This window comes from Podarcis cretensis, assembly GCF_951804945.1.
Source record: "Podarcis cretensis genome assembly, chromosome: Z".
NCBI classification, from domain to species: Eukaryota; Metazoa; Chordata; class Lepidosauria; order Squamata; family Lacertidae; genus Podarcis; species Podarcis cretensis.
Window position 1 is genome coordinate 14549514 of NC_137184.1, and position 25113 is coordinate 14574626.

General features: G+C 43.5%; 1 protein-coding gene across 5 annotated transcripts in view; it reads left to right on the plus strand.

The window, feature by feature from the left end:
* Positions 1–25113, plus strand: part of AK8 (adenylate kinase 8) — a 99795-nt gene that overhangs the window by 29446 nt on the left and 45236 nt on the right. For all 5 annotated transcript variants that reach the window (XM_079961372.1, XM_079961373.1, XM_079961374.1 and 2 more), the window contains 6 exons: positions 2455–2523; positions 14028–14109; positions 15791–15862; positions 16648–16848; positions 18001–18132; positions 19830–19919. In XM_079961372.1, the coding sequence (XP_079817498.1) occupies positions 2455–2523; positions 14028–14109; positions 15791–15862; positions 16648–16848; positions 18001–18132; positions 19830–19919 (646 nt within the window). The remainder of the gene's footprint in view (positions 1–2454; positions 2524–14027; positions 14110–15790; positions 15863–16647; positions 16849–18000; positions 18133–19829; positions 19920–25113) is intronic.

Sequence of the window (25113 nt, forward strand, 5' to 3'; positions counted from 1 at the left end):
TTTGAGAAAAGACCTAAGTGGGTCATTTTGTTGCTCCCTTGCCTGTCTGTCATCAATTTGCCGTTAGAATAATAGAATAATAGAATTGTAGAGTTGGAAGGAACTCTGAGGGTCATCTAGTTCAACCCCCTACAATGCAGGAATCTCAGCTAAAGCATCCATGACAGGTGGACATCCAACCTCTGTTTAACAATCTCCAATGAAACAGAGTCCACCACCTTCCAAGGGAGACTGTTCCACTGTTGAACAGCTCTTACCATCAGAAAGTTCTTCTTAATGATGCATTGAAATCTCCTTTCTTGTAACTTGAAGCCATTGGTTCAGGTCCTACCCTCCAGAACAGGAGAAAACAAGTTTGCCCCATAATTCACACGACAGCCTTTTAGGTATTTGAAAATAGCTACCATATCTCCTCTCAGTCTCCTCTTTCCAGGCTAAACATACCCAACTTCCTCAACCGTTCCTCATAAGGCTTTGTTTCCAGACTGTTAATCATCTTGGTTGCTCTCCGCTGCACACATTCTTCTCAGGCCCTTCTTCGTGTGTCTCTTCCACAAGGTCCGGAAGGTGGCAACATGAGTATGGGTCTTTTCTGCAGTGGAATGCTCTCCTCAGGGAGGCTCAGCTGACGCCTTCATTATACACCTTTAGGTGCCTGCCGGGTGAAAACTTTCCTCTATAACAAGGCCTTTTGACATGGATAGGCAAACTAATGCCTGGGGGCTGGATCTGGCCCAATCGCCTTCTAAATCCAGCCCCTGGACAGTCCAGGAATCAGCTTGTTTTTACATGAGTAGAATGTGTCCTTTTATTTAAAATGCATCTCTGGGTTATTTATGGGGCATAGGAATTCGTTCACCCCCCCCAAAAAAAATATAGTCTGGCCCCCCTCAAGGTCTGAGGGACAGTGGACCGGCCCCCCTGCTGAAAAAGTCTGCTGACCCCTGCCTTTTTACATGCCCTTTTAAAACATGTTGTGGAAGGGGATATTACTGGGCTATCTTTGTTTTTGTTCTTATTATGTATTTTCTGTTGAATAAAAAATAACAATAATTTGTTGATAGCCTCCTTTAATTGTGGCACTTGTTTTCTTAAAACCAGTCATGGAGTAGGGGCCTAAGCTGTCAGCTTCCTCCTCCTCAACCTCTGTGTTCCCCTTATTGAACTAAGCAGGAAAGAGGATGGGGGCAAACTGGAATTAGACCACATTCTCACCATGCATTTAAAGCTATCTGGTGTCGCTTTCTACAATCATAGCTTCCCCTCAAAAAATTCTGGAAGCTGGAGTTTGTTAAGGGTGCAGAGAGATGTTGGGTGTCACCCTTGTTTTCCCTCTTAAAGCTGCATTTCCCAATGGCTTGACAAGCAATTCCTCTGCCCAGAGAACTCTAGGAATTATTGGTCACTCTGAGAGAGGATTAAGGGGTCTTCTCACAATCCTCAGCACCCCAAAGCACTCCCAGAATTCTTTGGGGGAAGCTTCAACTGTTTAAAGTATCATAGTGCTTTAAATATATGGTAGGAGTGTAGCCTTAGTTGGATCTGCCTGTCATTGGCGATTTGCCTGGTTTGGCAGGCGTACAAGGAGCATGGCCTTCTGTTCTTGCCTGGTCTTCTGAGGAGGACTCTGATATAACAGACTTTAGCTTCCAGCTCAGATCTCCAGCTCCAGTTCCAAAAGCTCACTTCAGGGGGACATCCAGGCCTGGAAAATGTACACTCCATACCTGGGGAAAGGCCATAGAAATGTGCTTTGCATGCAGAAGATCTCAAGTTCAGTCCCTAGCACCTGGAGTTGCCAGCATCTCCAGTTAAAAAACAAACCAAGCTGTAATGGACATAGGAAGCTGCTTTAGTCCATTGGTCCATCTAGCTCAGTACTGTCTACACTGACTGACAGAAACTCTCCAGTGTTTCAGACAGGGAGTCTTTTCCTGGAGATGCCAGGAATTAAACCCGGGACCTTCTGCACCCAAAAAAGCAGATGCTGTGCCAGTGAGCCACACCCTTCCACAAGGCAGTGCTTAAAATTGTGTGCCACTTTAGAGTAGGTGTTCCCTATTGTGCTAGAGGCTAGGGAGATTGCCTCTTTTATGATGGGGCTTCCCACCTGCAGTTTTTGAAAATACTTAAATTTAGAATAATGTGTGTGCATTTTATATAAAAATGTTGCCTGATTAGTCAAGAGTGTTTTTTAAAAAACCAGTTAACCCCACCAACTGTACATTTCAGTTCTACTGGTTAGCTGACAATGTGTTTCTTTCACTGGCTGGAGTGGTGGAAGCTTTCTGTTTTTCTTTTGTGTGTCATTTTCTTGCAAAGGGTTTGATCCCTCCAGCTGTTTTTTTTGTTTTTTTTTAAAGGGGGGTATTCAAACACAGAAAGTGTAGTAATTCTCTTTGAACTGCTTTGTGGATATTAAACTCACTGTATCTTTTTCTTTATTTTTTTTAGAAAATCCCTGACGCTCTGTGGGCTGAACTGATTGTGGAACGTTTGCAGATTGAGGACTGTATTCACAGCGTAAGTGTGGCTCTTGCTGGGTGAGATTGTTCATGGGGTGTGGTGGGATAGGTGATGTGGGAGTTTGTGCTGTGGATGGGATTGATTCCCCAAGGTTGTTGCAGGGAATTTGGAGTATGATTAACAGCATAAATGGGGAAGCTGAAGGTACACATATGTTAATTGTCTGGCTACCAAGACGACCAAAGGGGGAGCAGCCATGTAGTTCTGTTGACTGCCGCAGGCGACTGGCAGAGTCCTGAGTGGGCAAACCTGTTACAAACAGGCAACATTAAGAAGCAAACAAGCAAACAAACCAACCATTTCCTGGATCTTTCCCCCCAAAAATTGTGCATTCATTATAGTGTTGTTTATTTATTTATTTTTAATTTCATATCCTGCTCTTCCTCTTCAGCAAATTTCATAAAATTTATGCACTGCTTGATTGTAAAAAACAAAAATATCAGTGCAATTAAAAATTTAAACTTGCAAGACTATTTGGTACCTCCATATCTGGTCCTTGATCTGTGGGGTGCCTGGTCCTTCCTTGAAGGACTCAATGTCTAGCATCAGGTCTAGGCTGGGCATGACACTACTTGTGATTCTCAGCAACTGATATTCAGAGGCATACTTCCTCTGACAGTGGAGGGAAAGCATAAGAAGAGCCTTCTGGATCAGACCAAAGGCCCATCTAGTCCAGCATCCTGTTCTCACAGGGGCCAACAAGATGTATCATGGTAGCACTCTTCCTGCTTCGGATTCCCAGTAACTGGTCTTCAGGGGCATACTGCCTCCAGCGATGGAGGTAGAACATTCCTAGCTGTACTGGCTTCACTGGTCAGATCTGTGTGTCTCTGGACACACACACCTTTTAGAGGCACTTCAGATCCACTGCCGCAGGAGATGGCCACCTTGCTTTGCCTCCTGGTAGGGGCTGCTGTCTCCCTTTGCTCAAGGAGCCCTATTTAAATCAACACCAGTATCTTTGAAGGTATATTTATGTAACATGGTATGAATTAATAAAGATGTTTATAAATACCATAATGCATATTTAACTAAAGGTATGTTAATCAAGGAGATGGGATTTGTGCCAAGAAAAGGAAAATAAATAAGAATTTGGGGGGAGACCAATCAGGATGTTTATAATTAGTTCCTGCCATGACTTTCCCTCTCTCTGTCCCTCTAAGAGGTGATTATTACAAAGAGAATCTAAAACATGAAGGCATCACCTTGCAAAAGGTAGTAGCCATTTACCAGCATACCTACCAATTTTGGAACAATTAAAATAAGAGGCTGTTCCTCTTTCCCTCAGCCTTACCCCACTCACCTGAGACCTCTTTGACTGTCCTTGAGTCCCAGCAGCCCTCATGAAAGGAAATAGGAAGAGGCTACTGACTAGATGGGCAGTCGGCATATCCTTGTGTCTGTCACAATTCCCTCGTATTTCAGGAACATCAGCACTGCTGGCTGAGGCCAGTGGCCCCTCTAGTCCAGCATCCTGTTCTCACAGTGGCCAACCAGATGCCTTAAAGGGAAATTTGCAAGCAGGACTTGAGCACAACAGCAGCTCTCTCTACTTGTGATTCCCAGCAACTGGCATTCATAGACATACTCCCACTGACTGTGGAGATTAACCTAGCCATCATGACCAGTAGCCATTGATAGCCTTATCTTCCATGAATCTTTCCTCTTTTAAAGCCACACACATTGGTGGTCACCACTGCCTCTTGTAAATGGATGGAAAACGGATGGAAAGAGAGAGTTGCAGGATGAATAAAAATATTGGAAGGATAAGAATATTAGAAGAGGATAAAGAATAGAATAATGGGTGGCAATTTCTTTGGCGATATGCAGCATAAAAAAAAGGAAAATAGAAAGCCATGGGGGTGGGGGGGTGGGTCTAAAGGGAATGGATGGAAGAAAATGTGTAGAACATGTATGTGTTGAAACTTTGAAAAACAGTAAAAGGGGGGGGGGGGAATATTAGAAGAGCCTGCTAGATCAGATGAAAGGCCCATCTAGTCCAGCACCCTGTTCTCATAGTAAACCAGCCACAGTGACCAACCTTAATCCTTGCACAACAGAACATTCTCTCCCTCCCACACCACCTAAATCTGTCCTGAGGGTTCCCTCAACCCTCCTGAGCAGATTTTGGCATGGCAAAGTGCACGGTGAGGGGGAAGAAAGGGGGGAAAACCTGTTGGGTGACCCCTAACCCTTGGGCTAGCTCAGGAATTTTGTTGAATTTTGCCCTGAGTCTCCCTGATCATTATCTGGTACTCTAACCACTACACCACACTGACTTTTATTTTTACTTCATTTACAGCTTTTCATTTTGTAATAGGTTGCATCAAAGATATAAGAAAGCTAATTCTTTTTAGCTCATTAACTTTTAAAAGCCTTTTTCTTATCTGCTTTCTGTTTTAAAATGGCCAATCATTACATTTTTAGGGTGCCATTTTATACACTCTCTCTCTCTCTCTGTCCCTCCCTTTCTATCAACTACAAGAAAATTGCATCAGTTCTTTTGAATTGTTCGAGGAAAAGGGAGGTGAGAGATTTGAAGGGAAATCTAAATGACTGGAAAGTGGTTGTCAGTTTGCCCGTACAAAATACCGTGCACCTTAATCCATAATTTATCTGCTCATTTTGAATTTGCAAAGTAGAATTAAACTTTTGCATTGCAAATGACTTGCGCTTGAATTATTTGGGTCTGCCTGATTTCTCTTAGAGCTCTTTAAAGCTGAGCTGCTTCAGTAATTTATCTGTTTATTTATCCTTCTCCCCACCCCACCCCTTCACTGATGATGAATAGATAGATATTTATCCCACAGAGCCAAATATCTAGTGTGGTTTTCTTGTATTTGCATAAATGTGTATTAATGCACACAGGAATTAGACCTCTGAGGCTTCATCCAGACATCATGCCAAACCATGGTTCAGGAAGCTTAATGATGGTTTGACATAATGTTAAGATTAATAAAAGGAGGGTTGCTTTGTGATACACTGGCAGAGCAGAATTAAAAAAAATGGGTTGGCAAATGTCTGAATTGACAATTGATCCAGATTCCTAGAAGCCACCACACTCAGAGATGGGTGGGCCAATCAGATGGCAAGCAAAAGGAGATAGACTCCTCTAAACCATGGTTTGCTTGGGAACCTGTGACTATAGTTTACGACTTTACATTCTAATACATGGGTACAAAACTGAAAGGACAATACGCTGCAGTGCTCACTGACGCAAAGCTCTTTTTTGCAGCTCAACACAATTCAGGGCAAAATACTTCTTCAGGAACTATGAACAAAAACAATTGACTTGTTCTTCTTATTGTAGCGATGGCCACCAGCTTGAATGGCTTTAAGGGAGGACAAATTAATGGAGGATAAGGCTGTCTCTTACCAGAGGCAGTCTGCCTCTGAATAACAGTTGCTGGGAAGTGGGGAGAGTTGCTGTTGCATTCAGGCAGGCATCCCATAATGCAGGCATCCCATAATGGACATTTGGTTGACCAGCGTAAGAACAGAATGCTGGATTCAATTAACCTTTGGCCTGATCAAGCAGGGCTCTTCTAATGTTCTTACAATCATGGGTATCTTGCTCAGCCAGGCCTCAGCCCTCGTCAATATCTAGTGTGGTGCTTGTGACCTCAGCTCATGCTACCACCCCTGTCCTTGGACAACAGCTGTAGCGCATACACACAGGAATCATCTTGGTGATTAGTGCCTTATAAGTGCAAAACTTTTTTGATAGCACTTTTTAAATGTCCACCTTGAAGAGAAAACACGCTACATCTGGAGCTTGTGGCTTTCTGGAATAGAAAACCTCCCCCCACCCCACCCCAAAATATTTGAATCTTGCAGAGGCCGTCAGCTTGCTTCTTGAGCCAGATTTATGCTGCTGTGGTTCATAACACAAGTCAGTATATTATCCTGGAAAAAAATGTTAATAGATTGCCAGGAGTGGGCCACCAGCCCACTGTACTACCAGCTGTTTGTTTTATTTCTCCTGGTGGTGTCATTCAGCTGGCATTAATTGCCCAGCTTTCATCCTGCCGATGGTAGGAATGCCGGATTTTGTGTGCCGTTGTTTTGACACTCTCAGGTTTATAGATGTCGCTTGTATCCTCCAAGGAACACGGTTTTATTGATCAATGGCTCTTCCGGGACCCCGTAGGGCTTGTTCTGCAAATCCAAATGCAGTTAGGGTGCTGAGGGATCATGCAGGGAGTGGTGGTGGTCTTAGCAAACCGAGAAAACTTAAGGCAGGCATTATGTTCTGGAGCAAGCTATGTGTGGGAATGGGAACTGGGGCTGCTGTGCCTTATGAGGTTCGCATAAGGTCCTTGCAGCCCCATTGTCTGTTCCTTGAAGCGACAGCTGTGCTGGTTTAGTGTGGTAGCAGAGTTAATTTATAGGAACTAAAGAAGCCCTGGTGAGGAATCATTTGAAGACCTTCACACAAAACCTTGCCTAGTCCACCAGCGTAGTTATGGCCTGCTCAAAACTATGCTGTGAGGAAATAAATAGGTCATGTTCACACTATGCATTTCAAAGAACTCTTATATCAATTTAACAGAAAAAATATTGGGAACTTTAATTTGTTAAAGGATGCTGAGAATTGTTAGGAGATCCTCTTCACAGAGCTACAATTCCCAGTACCCTTAATTACATTCCAGTTAGAAATCTTTTCCCATGAAGCATCTCCAGTTGATTTTACCATACAATAAAAAGTATAAAACAATTACATACAGTATATAAAAAGCATGTTTTCCTACAATTCTTATCTTTTCCTTCATTTGAGAAAAAAAGAAAAGAAATTGTATCCCAAACTTTCCAAAACGATGAACTCAGTCACCCAGAAATTGTGAAATTGAACAAATGCAGTAACTCGGAGGTGAGGTAGCTGCCCCAAAGAAACAAAGCGTGGTGTATGTGTGTGTGGTAGAAGCCCACCCCCATGCTGCTTTCCCTAAGCTACCCTGCTTAGCTGAGGTGTAGTGGTGGTGACCAAGCTGTTGTCAGGTTGAAGTGGAGTCAGCTGACAATTTGGTTTGATTCTGCATGTAGGATGAGTGAGTGGCACTATTTTTTCCTTCATCTCCAGCACCAGAATGTCTTGGGTCTGCCCTATACACACATGCGCCACCCCCCAGCTGTTTCCTGCTCCCAACAACATGCAAGTTTATTCTGCCACACGCCATTGTGCATATCTTGCCTGTGGACTTTCCATTGGGGCATCTGGTTGGCCACTGTGAGAACGGGATGATGGACTGGATGGACCATTGGCCTGATCCAGCAGAGCTGTTCTTATGGTTTTCTCATGCTATCTCCTTTTTTGCAGAGGGATTGGGATGGGGGGAAATCCAGATTGAGGGTGGGGAAAGTGTGGGGAAGACACTGACTTGGAGGAGAACACCATGTGTACAATGGAAAAATTAATGGAGGCACAGGAAGCTTACCATTCACATTAAACCACTGTATGGATGAGCTCTTAAATGACTGGGGTATGTGCATGGTGCCCTGTTTCAAAGTAGATCAAATGGGAGAGGCAGACAGACATGTGGGACCAAGTGTGAAGGATCTTTTATTCCGTTTATTCAAGCGTCTGGGGATTATTTGCCTGTGTGGGGAAGCATTCTCTCCCTCCCAATTGCTTCACAAAGAAACAAATCCTTAGCTTGTGAAGGTACTAATTAGCCTTTAATGGCAGTCAGGAGGGCAGGAACGACCAGCATTTGCACAAAGCCTGACTTGCCTCGATGGACTCTGTGCTGTTCCTTCATCCTTGGCTCCCAAGCCACAATCCTTCCCCCTCTCCCCCCCCCACTGTTGTCTTCTTATCCTCCCCCCCTTTTTATCGTTGACATCTGTTTGGAGCTTGTCCCTTCTGTGATACCATCCTACTTGCAGCTGTTCCAGACCTCCGGCTCTGAGCCATGTGCAAGGGGGGGGGGCACCCTGAGCATACGGCCCTTTTGATGTGTGATAAAACAGAACTGAGCCACTGGGGGCATGGCGAAGGAAATGCAGCGGAATATCAATAAACCCTGTGCCGAGCGGAGCTGCACCTCGGCGGCAGGCTAGACATTTCACTGAAGTGTCAAGCCGACGGATAATGTATTCTAATTAGGGATTGGCTGGGGCCTTGGAACTGGGAAACCTTGGGGGGGGGGGCTGAGGTGGAGAATGACCCATATATCTAACTGTTTTAGAGAGGGCTTATTTATAATGTATTAGCATGGCGCCTTAATTACAAGCAACTTGTTTGTTGAGCTACCTTCTTGGATTATTATTATTTAGTTATTTCATTTCATTTGTTGTTGCTTTGCTTAGAGCCTTGAACTGTGAAATCACAAACTTTATAGACTGGGATGTAGGAACCAGCTTCATATGTTATCTCAGGGGTGGTGTGTTTCTACTTGTGGGGTAGCAAATGTGTGTTTGTTTGCATGGAACTTAGTGGGCAAAAATCGGTGACCTCAGCCACGGAGAATTTTTGCAATCTCCAACTTTGGTCTCCAATTCTGAATTGAATGGTCTTTTGGTGAGTATTAGCCATGCTGACTTGGGACTGTTGGGAGGGAGTTGGAGTTCAACAATAACTAGAGAGCTACGGGTTCCCCATTCCTGTGCTAAGGTACATTACTTTGCTGATTTCAAAATGTGGTCAGCCAGCCCTGATGGATCTGGGAGCCCTCATGTTCTGTTGGATGAGGCTGGGGACATTCACCCTAAAATCCTACATTGATGCCATCACAAATAAGAATGTAAGAGCCCTGCTGGATCAGACCAGTCTAGTCCAACATCCTGTCCTCATGGTAGCCAACTGGATGCCCATTATGGGAAGCCCGCAAGCAGGACCTGAGCACAACAGCACTCTTCCTACTTGTGATTCCCATACTGCTTCTGACAATGGAGGTAGAACATAGTCATCATGGCTAGCTATTGATAGCCTTCTCCATGAATTTGTCTACTCATCTTTTAAAGCCATCCAGGTTTTTGTCCATCACTACCTATTGTGGGAGTGAATTAGAATGTAAGAAGAGATTCTTGCATGGCACGGGGTTGGACTAGATGACCCTCAATGTCCCTTCCAACTCTATGATTCTATGATTCTGCTGGATCAGGCCAATGACACAGTCCAGAATCTTGTTCTCATAGTGGCTAACCAGATGCCCTAATGTGAAGCCTACAAGCAATGCCTGAACACAACAGCACTCTCCTCTCCTGTAGTTTCTAGTAACTGGTATTCAGAAACATTTACTGCCTCCAACTATGGAGTTAAATTAATAATAAATTAAAAAGTTTAATTATGCACTGTGTGAAGAAGTACTTTCTATTGTCTGTCCTGAATCTTCCACCATTCCACTCCATTGAATATCCACAAGTTCTAGTATTATGACAGAGGAAGAAAAACTCAATTGAAAACCTTAAAGTCAATTAATCACAGTAATAGTTCAGTGTTTATTTACTAAATCATTTCCTCCTTCCTTAAAATTACTTTGATTTATTTCTTAAACTACTACAGATGCTTGTGTGCTTGTGCTTGTACAGTTGAAATCAAACACTACAAAGATAATCTCAAGTGAACTGGAGCTGAACCAATTTGATTGCACAGGCTGAACCTTTATTATCTTGAACCAGAACCAAACTGGGACACCTTCAGTTGTGGCTGAACCAAAAAATAAAACAAAATTAATGGTTTGATTCCCTGATTAATTCCCCCCCCCCAATGAAGTAGGTTTATAAATTTGTATTCTGTGAGAAAGTGCAGTAAAAGATATGTATTTAAACATGAAATCTTCACACAGATTTTTTTAAAAAACACATATCAATGTGGAAGTGGGAGAGAACTTTTACAAATTATCACACAAGGAAATGGATGCAGACTGGAAACATCCATCCATCCCTACTTACAGAGAATGTGCTCCATCACTGAACTGTGATTCATCTATGCAGTCTTATAAACAGCCATTTTAGATTGCTTGATACTATTTTCCCTCATCTAGCTGGTTCTGCTTGTCATTGGCTTTGGCTTCATCTATCCTTTGCTGTGGCTAAACCTGCTCTTTGACCTCCCTGCCTTCTGCCCTGCCAATTCCAATGGGCAACAGTCACCAGCGCCTGTAAGCCATATAGGATATGGACCATTCTTCTCCCCTACCTCTTTCAGATACTAGGACTTCCTTAATGTAAGTGCTGTTTGGTTGCAGACACGATGCTGGGAGGTGCAGTGGTGACAGAGGACAGTTTCCAAGATACCCTTGCCTCAAGACTGTTTTCCCATTTCCTGAAGAAATCTGTGGCATAGCATGTTAGTAAAACTGGGCTAATTAGGGAGTTGCCAGCAGACAGTTGTGTTTTCCAGTAATTAGAATATTTTGGTTTCTTCCTCACGGGATATGTTTTCCTTGAACAGTTCTGCAGCTTTTGGGGTCCCCTATTGATTACAGATTCAAGTTAAGGCAGGAACTGGTAATTATCAATGGCTTAATGCAATATTAAATATATATTGCATGGTACATGTGCACCTACACACAATTTTCTCCCATCTTCCTCTGAAGATTTCCTGGTAGTAATGCAACAACAGGGTCAAGTCACCAAGCAGAGGGAAAATTTTGGCCAGATTTAGCAGTCTTAAATGCCATCCTCCCCACTGCTCAGTGTTGCTATGGAAGCGAGCTGTGTTTCTGGGAGTTGAATGGGACTGGCTTGTCAGGCATAAGTGGGTCCTTGGTATATAGCCACTGGTGCGCCCCCCCCCAGCAGTCCCACAGATGTTCATCACTACTCCTTTTCTGTAGCATTGCCTTTTAGCAGCATACACTCATTCAAACACAGTTTGGATTTTCCCCCAAGAGATCTTTTGCAGTCACCATAGGAGGTATTGATGGAGATACTGGTGCCTGTGGGCACTGTGCTGCTGACTCCTGAATTATAGGAAATTAAAAATTGAGGCTCTTTCTAGTAAGAAGCATATTAGCACCACCAGGTAAGGCTGCATGTGTGTTAGTGACCCAGGTAAGTGGTGGTGTTGTCACCTGTAAGCATGGGGGCACGCACTACTTGTGGCACCCACCACTATTGTAGCCACATGTTCTAGTTTACAGAGGACCATCTATTGCTGTGAAGAGCTGATCCTCTGAAGATGACCTCTGTTTGAGAGTTATCCAGTCCCCAAGTCTGGTCAAGGAGCCATAAAAATGGCACATAGGAGCTTATCAGCAGTTGGGCTTACTTGGTTAGTAGGCACACAAGTCAGCTGGTGTGTGCCCCCACTGCAGCTTGAAGTATTGTGTTTCTATTTAAAACATTATTTCTAAAAGTGCATTGATACATATAAATTAAAATGTTATGTCAATTGAACCCCTCTTTTGTCCTTTTCGTGATGCGTATCCTCTTTTTTTGGAAATGTATGACTGACCACCCTACCAACTATGAGGAGCCCCAGTGGGCTCTGCCAGCACATGGGCCCCACAGCTGCCCAGCTCCACCTGACACTGGTGCAACTTAGTCAGGCGTCAAGCCACTGAAGGATTTAGTTCAGCTTAGATTTGTGCTCAGCTACAATTTGGAATTGTCCTCCCTCAAGCTAGTACGGTCATACCTCGGGTTGAAGTAGCTTCGGGATGAATATTTTTGGGTTGCGCTCTGCGGCGACCCGCAAGTAACGGAATGCGTTACTTCCCGGTTTTGCCACTCATGCATGCGCAGACGCTCAAAATGACGTCACGTGCATGCACGGAAGCAGCGAGACGTGACCTGGACATGCGCAGACACGCAGTCGCGTGTTACATTTACTTCAGGATGCGAACGGGGCTCCCGAAGGGAACCCGTTCATATCCAGAGGTACCACTGTAAAGGTTCAGTAAGCAAGCATTCAGTAAGCCTGCAAACCTCCAGGACTGATTTGGTTCTCTTTGAGAGACACCATTCTTCTAGTCAGTGAGTTGTTACGATTTATTTTGAAATGCTAACCATTCTTTCCTCTCCACACCCAAGTTGTGTCTTCGTCCACATTCAATTAGCAATTCAAGATTGATTTGGTTGGCTTTCAAATAGTGATTCCAGTTGGTTTCCGATTCAGGGAGGTGCAGTATTTGGCTCAGGTTCAGTTTGGCTTCCAGTCGGGTACAATGGTACCTCGGGTTACAGATGCTTCAGGTTACAGATGCTTCAGGTTACAGACTCCGCTAACACAGAAATAGTACCTCAGGTTAAGAACTTTGCTTCAGGATGAGAACAGAAATTGTGCAGTACGCCACAGCAGCAGCGGGAGGCCCCATTAGCTAAAGTGGTACCTCAGGTTAAGAACAGCTTCAGGTTAAGAATGGACCTCCAGAATGAATTAAGTTCTTAACCTGAGGTACCATTGTATTGCGCAAACCAGCTTTTGCCAACCAGGTGCCCTCCAGATGTTTTGGACTACATCTCCTTTCAGCCTCAGTCAGACCAGTACAGATTCATAAGTATTTGTGTTTTTTTCCTTTTTTTTGTTTTTTGTTTCGTCTTGTTTTACATAATTATAAAAAAGATCTTCAGTCCAGCACTTAGCTGGTTATAACAAGGACTTTAGGGAGCAAACAGCCCTTTTCATATATAGATCTCTTTAGCTTGCCTGCTTCGTTAGCTCTGGGGGTTTGGAGGCTTCCATTACAGCACATTTTCCTGTATAATTTGGGGGGTGGACATGCACATATCTTTCCCCCTTTGTCCTCTTAAGCTTGGTTTCACTTTTAAAAAGTTGGCTGCATGAGTTCATATCCTCCTGAATATTTCAAAAATACCTAGACTTCTCCTTCTCTTCCCATTTTTTTTAAATATTTCAATAAAGACTTATGTGCAGATAAAAATGGTTTAAGAGTTGCAAGGGTATCTGTCTCTATCTTTATATCTCTATCTCTATCTGTGTTCCTATAAAACAAGCATTCTTCCCATTGTACTGGGAAAAGTTGCTCAGAGGCTTGAAACTAGGGGTGGATGAGGATGTTATTTTTGTTTCTCTCTGTTTCTCTTTTTCAGTCTTTGGTTCTCCACATTGGGCTGTAAACCACTTTGAGGTATCCCCCCCCCTGCCTTTTACGAGGTGCATAAGTTTTATGCAATAAATAAAATAAGTATATTGGTCTGCAATTTTTAAAGAAGGTCTCATGAAAATTCAGCAGCATTTTAATGCAAGTTTCTCCAAACATGCACATTTTTGTATGCATTTTTCCTCAATATACTGCATTTCTGCAAAGCTATTTCTCCTAAGAGAATGCATCTCGGTATGTTATTTTCATGGACATAATGCATTTTTTACACACCAGTTTGCTGGAAACATTCACTGCAAAATTATGAGAAGGATGGTTCTGTTTTGGTTGGTGTATTATTTCAGGAGGTGCAGATGAAGTATGAACTGAATCAAGTATCTCCCGCATCCCTATTCAGCAGTCACAAACCAGAGACTTCCATCACTCCCCAGCAGCGCGACCCAATATGTGCTTCATTTCAATGATCAGCTGTTATATGTCTTATTTCACCAGGGCTGGATTATGGAGGCTATTCCCCAAAGTCGAGAACTTGCCCGGGAGCTGCTGGCAATGGGCATCATTCCCAAGCACGTTGGTAAGAACATGTTTAGTTCCATTGTGTTTTTACAAATTCTTTCTGACTTTCTAATTTCTCTCTTCCATTTGAGAAAGAGAAAGAGAATGAGAAAGAGGCAAAGAGAACATCAGGTCAAACACAACAGAATGCCCTACCCCCTTGCCCCAGGGCTTCTTTACAGGATACATAATTTATTTCTTTAGTGTTTTAAACTTGTAAGCCTCATTGACAGAAATGAGGTAGAGAAAGTAGTATAGTGGTATAGTGAATATCATGGGGCAAAAGAGCACCCATGTCTGGCGAAGCTGGGCATTTCCTAATGCCCAATACTATAAAGGGGTCAACATCAGTGCGAGCTGTACAGGCCTCATTTTGGAGCCAATCCAGGAGTCGCAGATAGAGAATCAAGCCAGGAGTCAGAGCCAGGAAAAACTTTCACTGCCCAAATCAGAATAATCACTCGTGTGGGTGGGAGGAGCCACTGCATTTCCATGGATTCCATTACTGTGTTGAGCAGTGGTGGCTAAACCACTGCCCAGGTCTACTAAGCCTCAGGCAACTTTCATGACCCCCAACTTTGTGCCCCAACACAGCCCAGAGCTGGTATCATGAGTCCTATGGAGGCATCTTGGAGAGAGTGGTCAGATTATGATGATGAGGAGGAAAGTTGGAGGAGGCTGACCTGGGGGAGGATCTTTGTAAATTGGGGGTGAGAATTTGGGGCCTCAGGAGAAGTCTGACCTGGGGGGGGGGCAGAGCTTGAGAGATAGAGACCTTCAAAAGGAAAGCACATGGGAGGGGCTGTTAAATTCTGCTTCAACCTAGTCATGCATTGTAGGTCTCTGCTGTGCCTTAACAATTTGAAACCTGTAGACCAATTTTGAGACTCTATGCTGACTTCATAAATATAAAAACTTCCAAACATGGTGATACTTTGAGTTCTGATTCTGATGGAGAACCAGAACAGCTGGAAGGAGAGGTTCCTCTTCTCCTGGCACAGTGCCACTTCTCTGCCCCCGTGCCACTGAAATTAAGACCAGGGAATTTTGGCCAACTTTGACTACTTACGTGTCAATCATCTGATGTCATATTGACACTAGGTGACTGACAGTTGTGGTGTCCCACTCACATGTCAAAATTGCCCTGCTGGGATGGGGGAACATAGTGCACAAAACTGGGTTGAACTCCCTGCAAACCAGCTCCAATCCTGTTTTCAGCAGCTGCATCTCCACCCACCTTATATTCCTATTCACATATGGCATCAGGTGTGAGTCAGATGAGTGTGGTTTCAGAAAAACAGCCTGGTGGGCCAGGTTCGACCTGCAGGCTGGAGGTTCCCCAACCTTGCAATAAGGGTTGTGTGAGATAATTCCCTGGAGGAATTTGCCTCATGCAAATTAGTGTGATTGTAAGTCCAGCATAGCCTTTCACAATCTGCCAGCCTTCATGGGGCTAATAGCAGCTATAGTCCAAAACATCTAGAGGGCACCAGGTTGGCACCAGATCTAGGAACTTCCCTGATACCTGGAGAAAAAGGAACACACACATATACAGAACCATATGTTTTAAAGTCCTCTCTGCACATCTGGAATGCATACTTCTAATTGTTGTTGTTGTTGTTGTTGTTTTAATCAGGCTTCCAGAAAGCCAAATTAACTTCAGTTGTATTTGCAATTCTTTTTCCTTTCTTCCTTCCTAGTGGTGCTTTTCGCTCCAGATATTGTGCTGATTGAGAGGAATCTTGGGAAAAGAGTGGATGTTTCTACTGGAGGTGTGGCGTTGTTTTTGTTTTCTTGCTAACAGAAATGGGGAAGTGGTGGCTGAGAATGGCAGGATAAAGGTGGCGGAGGCCATGGAATCTTTAGCTCAGGGGATACAGTAGATTAGGATATCATCATCACCACCATCATCACATATTTATTAATCATCTCCTAAACCACTGTTTCAAGCCAATTTACACAAAAGATAATTAACAGTTAAAAGCACCAAAACAGCAAATACATTTGAAACAAGACTAAAACGCTAGGGAGTGGACACTTCTGATAAAAGATCCTTTTCATCCAGCTAGGAAAGCTCATGGAACAAAAATGTCTTAATTTGTTTCTGGAAAGTGCAGACTGTGGGTGCCTGTTGTATCTCAACACAGTGGCGGAGCTTCATGCTCTGGCACCGGGGGCGGGGCGGAGAGCAGACGGGGGCAGGGCTGGCACGTGTCCTGGGGGGGCATGATGTGTCATCCTGGGGGCGTGGACACGTCCTGGGGGTGAGGCACCCAGCATGGGGGGACAGCCACAATGGCACCCTGCCAGGATCGCGCTGCTAGGGGCGATTTGCTCCCCCCGCACTCCTCTTTCTCCACCAGTGTCTCAACAGAACAGGGGCAGCCACATTTATGAGCCTGTTCCAAGTTACCGATGAGGGGATTAATTACAGTTCCAGGATGCTTCATTAGACAGGGAGAAAGAAGTCATATGCTTTTAATTATGCTTTGAATGTATGGCGCGGATGCAGCCCAGTCTCTGTTCAAGTGAATCTTTTCTGCAAACCCATTTCCAGAGGTGTACCATACAACTTTTGATTGGCCAACTGAGGACTACATACAGCAGCGCCTGAAGGTGCCGCATGGCATATCTGAAGTGGAGACCGCAAGGCGGATATTGAAATACCATCAAGACTACCCTGGGATTCTTCAGTCCTTTGGGAGTTGCATGAAGTTGATCAACGCTGACCAGCCATGCGCAGATGTTTTTGCACAGGGTAGGAAGAGATGGACAGCTGTTTGATTATGTGGTTTTGTCAACAGGGTCTGTTTCAGGTCCATCTTTTTCAGAGACTGAGCATAATTTCTTTCCCACTTTGAAAATTCCGCTCCCCAGATCTCCTAAGATGAAATAGCCTAAAAGCCCTGTTTTGGAGTGGAACAATTCGTGAAACAAACCCTCATCTCAACACAAACATATTTGTGATGTACCCTCATTTCTTTGGTTTGCTATCATGACTTTGTATATAAATGATTCCTTTCATTTGAGCTCTCCGTAGGGAAAATTGAGAAATTGACAGCCACGAAGCACATTTCTTCTTCTTTCTCTTTTGCTTTTTAATTGTCCCCTTTCCCAACAGTCTTTCAGTGGCCTGTTTTTATCACCCAGCTAATATTTTCATTTGGAAAAAGGGCCTTTCCTTCTAATCACGAGCGCCACACTTTGAGGTAAACAAGTTGGAGGTTTATATCTGGAATTTACAAAATTAATTACCTCTAAATTACTTAATTACATTTAAAAGTTCACATCATCGTTCATAAACAATTCATGCCTTGAATTGTAAATATATGTATGCAAGCTGAATATTAATTATTATTAATTAATAATGCAGTGAAATAAATTGAAAATTGGAATGGAAAAAAAATCCTCTCCAGATCATTTCCCCCCATCTTTTTCTTCCAGTTGATGCATCAAGCAGCCAGATTTTTTAAAAAGAATAATTAGATGTGGAGACTGTCTGGGGGATCATTACTCCTAATTAACTTGGTTATTTACTGCAAATTAAGCATCATTTGTAAGCAGGCTGCTTGGCCTGTTATGTTTCTGCTGCAGATATGCTGGGCTGGGAAGAACAGCTTAGAGCTGTCTCTGGTTAGCTGATATTTATTTGGGAATAAATTATGTGCAAATGGACTGTTTCCCTCCGCTGTGAGTAGGGTTGGTTCTAATATTTGGGTAGCCCCACTCCCCGGCATGAAACCAACAGCAAGTCTCCCTAACCTGCAAGGTGCAAGGGTCCTACTGTTAGGCAAAGCAAAACAAGCAGATTTCAGAAGGGGGGGCAGTGCTACCCACAGCTATTCCTCTGTGCTTACCTTTGGAAACCCTTTGAATATCCTAATTTTCCACCACTTCTATTGTTTGTCAGTCTTTACCCATGTCCAAGCTCCTCCTCGAACACTCGCCCCGTTTTCACCCCGGATTCTCCTTTGTGGACCGCCAGGCTCTGGGAAAAGCATGCAAGCATCGTTACTTTCTCGGAAATATGGCATCATCAATGGTTTGTTACCTTCTCTTTCTTAAATCCTCAGTTGATCTCAGGCTGTTTCTTTCTCTGTCCATTGCTGAGGATGTAATATTTCTCCAAACCACTCCAGATCGAAAGCAAAAATCCCCTGATAAAAGGCCACTAGGCAATAGAAACATGTAACTTTAACAAGACAGCACTGACATATGTACGTTTATATATATATATATATATATATATATATATATATATATACACACACACACACACATTTAAAATTTCCATGTTTATATCCTTAGAGAAAAGGTGAGGAATGTTTAGCAGCCTGAAGGCTGCATTCCCTTCTGGGCAATGCTTTTTTCCTGCTATTACTTACCGGTACGTAGTACCGGCACATTTTTTTTATCTCCCAGAAACGCTCAGCCGCATGGGGAGCTGCAGCATAAACAAAACCCCAATGGGGCTGGGCTGCTGCTGCCGCCCCTTGGGGCTGGCCAGAGTGCATGAGTCCCACTCCCCAAGGAGCATGAGAGTGAGTGGCACGGCGTGTGACACGCTCCTCCCCCACTGATGGCACTCGCAATGGTCATGGCAAGGCATTGCTTTGGGCAACCTCCTGGTGGGCACCTCCCAGTCGTGAATGGGAACAGAGGCAGAAGAGGGTGGAGCAATGAATAAAATGTTACCGTTGTACAGGTGGCAACATGGGGGTTCCGCTCCTGGCCCCTGTACGCACCAACAGTGTGTGTATAAGCACCCCCCCCTGCCTTGGGTCCACCCCACCTTGACCTGCTCCCATTCTGCACTTTCTGAGTTGAGAAGGACCCTCCCGTTAGTGATCATGCATAAATTGGACGTGCCTAAAGTGGCCACCACCTGTATAGTAGGCTAGTTTCACACACTCTCCTACACTCCTCTATCCTCCATCCAGATGAGTAAAAGGCACTATCAAAGTTCTGTACCAGCTGCTGGGACGCCAGTTGCTATGAATAACAGCTGTTGGGAAGCACAAGTGGGAAGAGTGCTGCTGTTGTGCTCCTGTCCCATAATTGGGCAGCCATCAAGCACTGTGAGAACTGGACCAGATGGCCCTTAGGCCTAATCCAGCCACTGTGCACTCCTTACATTCTTCCTATTTGTTTGCTCTTGGGGCGCTGAATTAGAGGGACCTCTTGAATCCTTTCCAGCTACTAGCATTCTGACACTGGCAGCCGACAGCCCTTTGGGTCAGCTTTCCACATGAGGAAGCCAGGAGCTCCTCAACACCTCCAGCAGAAAAATTTGGAAGCTGTAACTTCCTCCTCCAGTAATTATAAGTTTATAACCAGTCAGAAACCCATAGACTCTCCCTTGACTTGCTGTTTTCCATTCTATATTTTGATTAGTATATTTTTCTTTTAAAATAAAAATGTTCCCAGCCAAATGTATTCTTTATTATCCTATATTTTTTCCAGCTTTTGTTTGGCTAAGGCAAAAAGAGGTGTGTGTGTGTGTGTGTGTGAGAGAGAGAGAGAGAGAGAGAGAGAGAGAGAGGTGAGATGGAGAAACTAGCTCAAGCCCCCATGTCTTTTATTTTATTCAGTGACCTTTTTCCAATATGCAGCTTCTTTGCCATTTCTTTCTCTCTCTGCCCTCCCCACAATCCACCTTTCCCCTCCCCTCTACTTTTGCTTTCTTACTTCCTTTTTAAAAATTAACCTTATGTCTTTTTTGTTCCTCGTTCCTCTCAGTTTGCTGCGGGCAATTGCTAAAGGAAGCTGTAGCCGACGAGACAAAACTTGGAGAACTCATTAAGCCGTATTTTGACAGTGGTTGGCCAGGTAAGGTCACATTTCTGCACTTCCCATGCAGTGCTTACAAATCTGTGGGGAGGCGGGGAAGTTGGGGGGGACGGACGACAGATGCATAATCTTGGGGTTTGGAGGGGGGCATCTTTGTGGCATGATTGGAGCTGAGGGTGCATCTCGTAAGGCAGGGGAAGAAATTTGGTTCTGTTTGCGAACTTACTTAGTTTACCCTTTCTGAAATAATGTGCTAACTGAAACCCAGCTGTCCTCTGAAACCCTTGTACGGTGGTGCCTCGCAAGACAAAAAGAATCCGTTCTGCGATTCTCTTCGTCTAGCGGTTTTTTCGTCTTGCGAAGCAAGCCCATTGACGGCTTAGCGGATTAGCGCTATTAGCAGTTTAGCGGCTTTTAGCGGCTTTTAGCGGCTTTTAACAGCTTATCAGCTTAGCGGATAAGTGGCTTAGCGGCTTAGAAAAAGGGGGGGGGGGAAGGGGAAAAAACCCGCAGGAACTCGCAAGACATTTTCGTCTTGCGAAGCAAGCCAAGCCCATAGGAAATTTGTTTTGCGAAGCACCTCCAAAACGGAAAACTCTTTCGTCTAGCGAGTTTTCCGTCTTGTGAGGCATTCATCTTGCGGGGCACCACTGTACCCCTAAATTTTACTGTCTGGTTCTGTAGTCAAGTTGTGTGCGCAAAAATGCTCTTGCTAGATAAAAGCATCCATGACAGTACTTGTAAAAATGATGTACAAAAAATTACGGTAGTTATATTTCAGGAAAACGCTTTGCAAAAATATATGTATACTAGGAGTTGTGCCCCTGCTTGCTTCATTTGCCAGCCCTGCTACCATTGTCCCCACAGATGTCCACTTTGCTCCCCTATCAACCCTTCCCAATTCCTTCTCTTTGCCTCCCACCCATCACCAGAGGACTAAAACTCCCATATTAGCCTGCCCTCTCCCTCCCCTGCTCATTTGTCACACTGTTTTCTCAGAGCCACCCCACTCCACTCCTGCCTTTAGAACCCTAGAAAGCAGCTAATGAAAACAGAGTGATAACACCTTACAATTTTATTATGCAGTAAGATTAGTCAAAATTATACTTAAAATGTGTATATTAGGAGAGATTAGCACTAAAATGCTGTTGAGTTTTCATGAGGGAAAATATTTTTTAAAAAATATTGCAAACTGATATGGATATGTGGAGCACCAAACTTAAGATTGGAACAATGAGAATCTGAGAGAAAGTGAAATGGACTGATTTGTCCATCCATAATAGGGAACTCTGTTCTCTCAAAGGAATCCCAAAGTTTTCAGAGGTAAACAAATAACCAATTTTTGGGGTGTCTGGGGACCCTAAGAGAAGGGGGAATTTGAAACAGCCAATGAGAACTGAGCATGCTCAGCAAACATAGAATGTTGGCTGATTATCAATCAGGTGAGGGGCAAGAAAACTGGAGAGCAAATGGAATAGAGTTTGCTGAAAAGTGTCATTGCTAGCTGGCTGGAGCTGTGAACAACACTCCTCCTAGCTACCTTTTCTTGAAATGCCCACTGGTGATGGTAGTAATAATAGTACAGTGGTACCTCAGGTTACAAACACTTCAGGTTACAAACTCCGCTAACCTGGAAGAGTTACCTCGAGTTGAGAACTTTGCCTGGGATGAGAATGGAAATCGTGCGCTGGCGGCACAGCGGCAGCAGCAAGAGGCCCCATTAGCAAAAGCACACCTCTAGTTAAGAATAGTTTCAGGTTAAGAACGGACCTCCGGAACGAATTAAGTTCATAACTAGAGGTACCATTGTAACAGTAATACCATCAACATCTAATAAAATGCTCATCAATATACGAAAGCTAGGATATACACAAGGGAGAGTTTTGCCTACTGTCGGGGGCCATGGAGGGGGCTGCAATGCCTGTGAGCTGTGCACACAGAGTGGCATTTCCCCTCACTCTGGTATTATCCATCAGTGGTGGCTGAATCACACAAGGGTAAGGAGCAAGGCTTGTGTTTGCTGCATGTGTGGCTGCATACATACCATAAATTTAAACCACATGTATTCTCCTATTCTCCCTTCACTGTTGGAGACAGCATGGCCCCTGAATAACCATTGCTGGGAATCACGAGTGGAGAATGTTGCTGTCACACTCAGGTCCTGCTTTCTGGCTTCTCATTGGGGCATCGGTTTGGCTGCTGTGAGAACAAGCTATTTGGCTGAATGGGTCCTCCTTTGGCATGATACGGCAGTCAGGCTCTTCTTATGTCCTTGCTAGATCAGGATGCAAGGGCTATCTTGTCTAGCGTCCCTGTTCCCCAGTGCCAGTGCCAGGCTATTTTGCACCCCTGACAAGGCTAACAATGTGCACACATGCACACACCCCAAATTTCTAACTTCGATTTTCAAAAACAGATTCTTCTAGAAAAAAAGGGAAAGCACAAAATTTGAAACTGCTAAATTTGTTTAAAATTGCAGGAATAAGTAGTACAACAATCTTTTATTATCTTTCTCAAAAACAAAAGAAAGTGTTTTAGCATTCAAATCGTTTTGAATAATCTTGTGAATTACGGTTAAAACTGAATCTCTTAAAAGTTTCAATTTCAGGCACATCAAAATCTCACTTTGAGTTCAAATTTTGTCACCAATTCCTTCTGGTCAAGAGCTGATGCTTGGGCAAGTCCAGTTAATATAGTTGCGAAGCCAACTAATCTCTTTTGCAACATTATGTGTAAGTTTTTATAAGTTTGAGCTTTGAGAAACTGGAAGTGTGAGAAGGATCCTTAGAGCAACAGAACCATTAGGCACATTATCCAGGTGTTTTTGTTGTAGTATGAAGAGAAGTACTCCTTGTGGTGGTATCGACTTTGGAAGTCTTTGAGATATTGCTGTAAGTTCACAGCACAAACCTGAACTTACAAATTGCATCAGCAAGGGCCTTAGCTTCAATTCGGGAAGCATTTCCAGATAAACCTTTTAGGCTTGTGTCATCAAAGATCTCTATTAAAGCATCATATATACTTCTAAGATTATATCTCAGTGGTTTCAAAGCATCAATCTGACTTTCCCATCTTCTTTTGCTTAGCAGATTAACAGTTATGCCTAAGTCTGATACATGGCTAGTTAGAATTTGTCAACACTGAGTCGATGCATAGAAATAATTATAGATCTGTTGATCTAAACTGAAGAAACTTAATTGCTTTCAGACAACAGTGGCATCACTGACAACCAAGTTTAAAGAGTGTGCATTGCAGGGCACAAAAAAGGCACATGGGTTTATGTCCAGGACTCTCTTTTGTGTGCCATTTTCTTTGCCTTTCGCATTGCTGCACATTGACAATACGGATTCTTACTTGGTAATCCCATTTGCTCAAGCTGTCCAAAAGAGTTTCTGCCATAAAGGCACCTGTAGTCTCCTTTAGTGGAACAAATCCTGAGAAATGTTCTCTTCTTATAACCTCGGGCTCAGATATCTCATTATCTGATGGTTTGATTACATCAACAAAACATACAATCATTGTCATTTGTACAATATGACTAACATCAGGTTTGCAGTCCAAAATAATTGAATAGTATTGGGCTGCGTTTTCATGTGCTCCCCCCCGCCCGGCTTTATAGTACCTGCTAGAAGCTGTATAAGCTCATTTTGGACATCTTTTCCTAGGTAGTGAACCATTGTTTCTTGATCTTTAACTCTGTGCAAATGTTCATTCATGATGGGATCAAAAAGGGCTAGATATTCTACAAACTTCAAAATATTTCCACTGTGCAACTAGCACCATACAACTTTTTAGTTGTACCATGGAATGCCACATTTTGTATGCCAAGAACTCTGACCAAAGCAATCAAGTGTTCCAAGATTTGCCCTCAATAATGTTCTTCTTGTCTAATTTTCTTCATGTTAATATCACCAATGTTTTTCCTTTAGATAAGTACAATTCAAGTTATTTCCAGGTCTGATAGTTTTCTAAATGGTCAGTATTCCTCTCATGTGAAGACAGAATTGCTTCAATGTTCTTCCAGTCTTTTGAATCTGTTTCTTGTAGAGGTTGTTGTTGTTGTTGTTTAGTCGTTTAGTCGTGTCCGACTCTTCGTGACCCCATGGACCAGAGAACGCCAGGCACTCCTGTCCTCCACTGCCCCCCGCAGCTCGGTCAGACTCATGCTGGTAACCTCGAAAACAGTATCCAACCATCTCGTCCTCTGTCGCCCCCTTCTCCTTGTGCCCTCCATCTTTCCCAACATCAGGGTCTTCTCCAGGGAGTCTTCTCTTCTCATGAGGTGGCCAAAGTACTGGAGCCTCAGCTTCACAATCTGTCCTTCCAGTGAGCACTCAGGGCTGATTTCCTTCATAATGGAGAGGTTTGATCTTCTTGCAGTCCATGGGACTCTCAAGAGTCTCCTCCAGCACCATAATTCAAAAGCATCAATTCTTCGGCGATCGGCCTTCTTTATGGTCCAGCTCTCACTTCCATACATCACTACTGGGAAAACCATAGCTTTAACTATACGGACCTTTGTTGGCAAGGTGATGTCTCTGCTTTTTAAGATGCTGTCTAGGTTTGTCATTGCTTTTCTCTCAAGAAGCAGGCGTCTTTTAATTTCGTGGCTGCTGTCACCATCTGCAGTGATCATGGAGCCCAAGAAAGTAACGATATTTTTGCCGAACAACTTACACACACCATATTTTGAGGCTGAATATATCAACCTCAATTGATACTTCTTCACCATTTGCTATTTTTCTCTTGTAGTGTAAAGGAGAGAATTTATTCTTTTTTCTTTTACTCTTTGGGGAAATCATGTGATACAACCTGCTGTGGTTCATGTTGTATTATAAGATGTCACAAATTATCACTACAATAGTTAGACCAGTTAGCAGGGTCACTGTAATTCAAGTCAGGCACAGTACCATCTTCTTTTACAGAGTTGATGGTACTCTCACTTTCCTGGACATCCTCTTTTTCCACTGTGTGTTTTCCATAAATATTTTCAATTTGTGAAACAATTCCAATGTATCAGTTACTTCAAAAATGATAAAATTCTTCAGAATTTAAAATAAAAGTAAAATATTATCAGAAATATATAAGATATAACAAAATCTCCATAAAACTGTGCTCCTCAAAGGTCATTACTGTGACCCACTATTGTGTCCCACTGACACAGTGACCTACCTTGCCCCATCCTAAAGGGAAGCACACATGCAAGAGCTTAAGGCAATAGACTTTCCCTGCT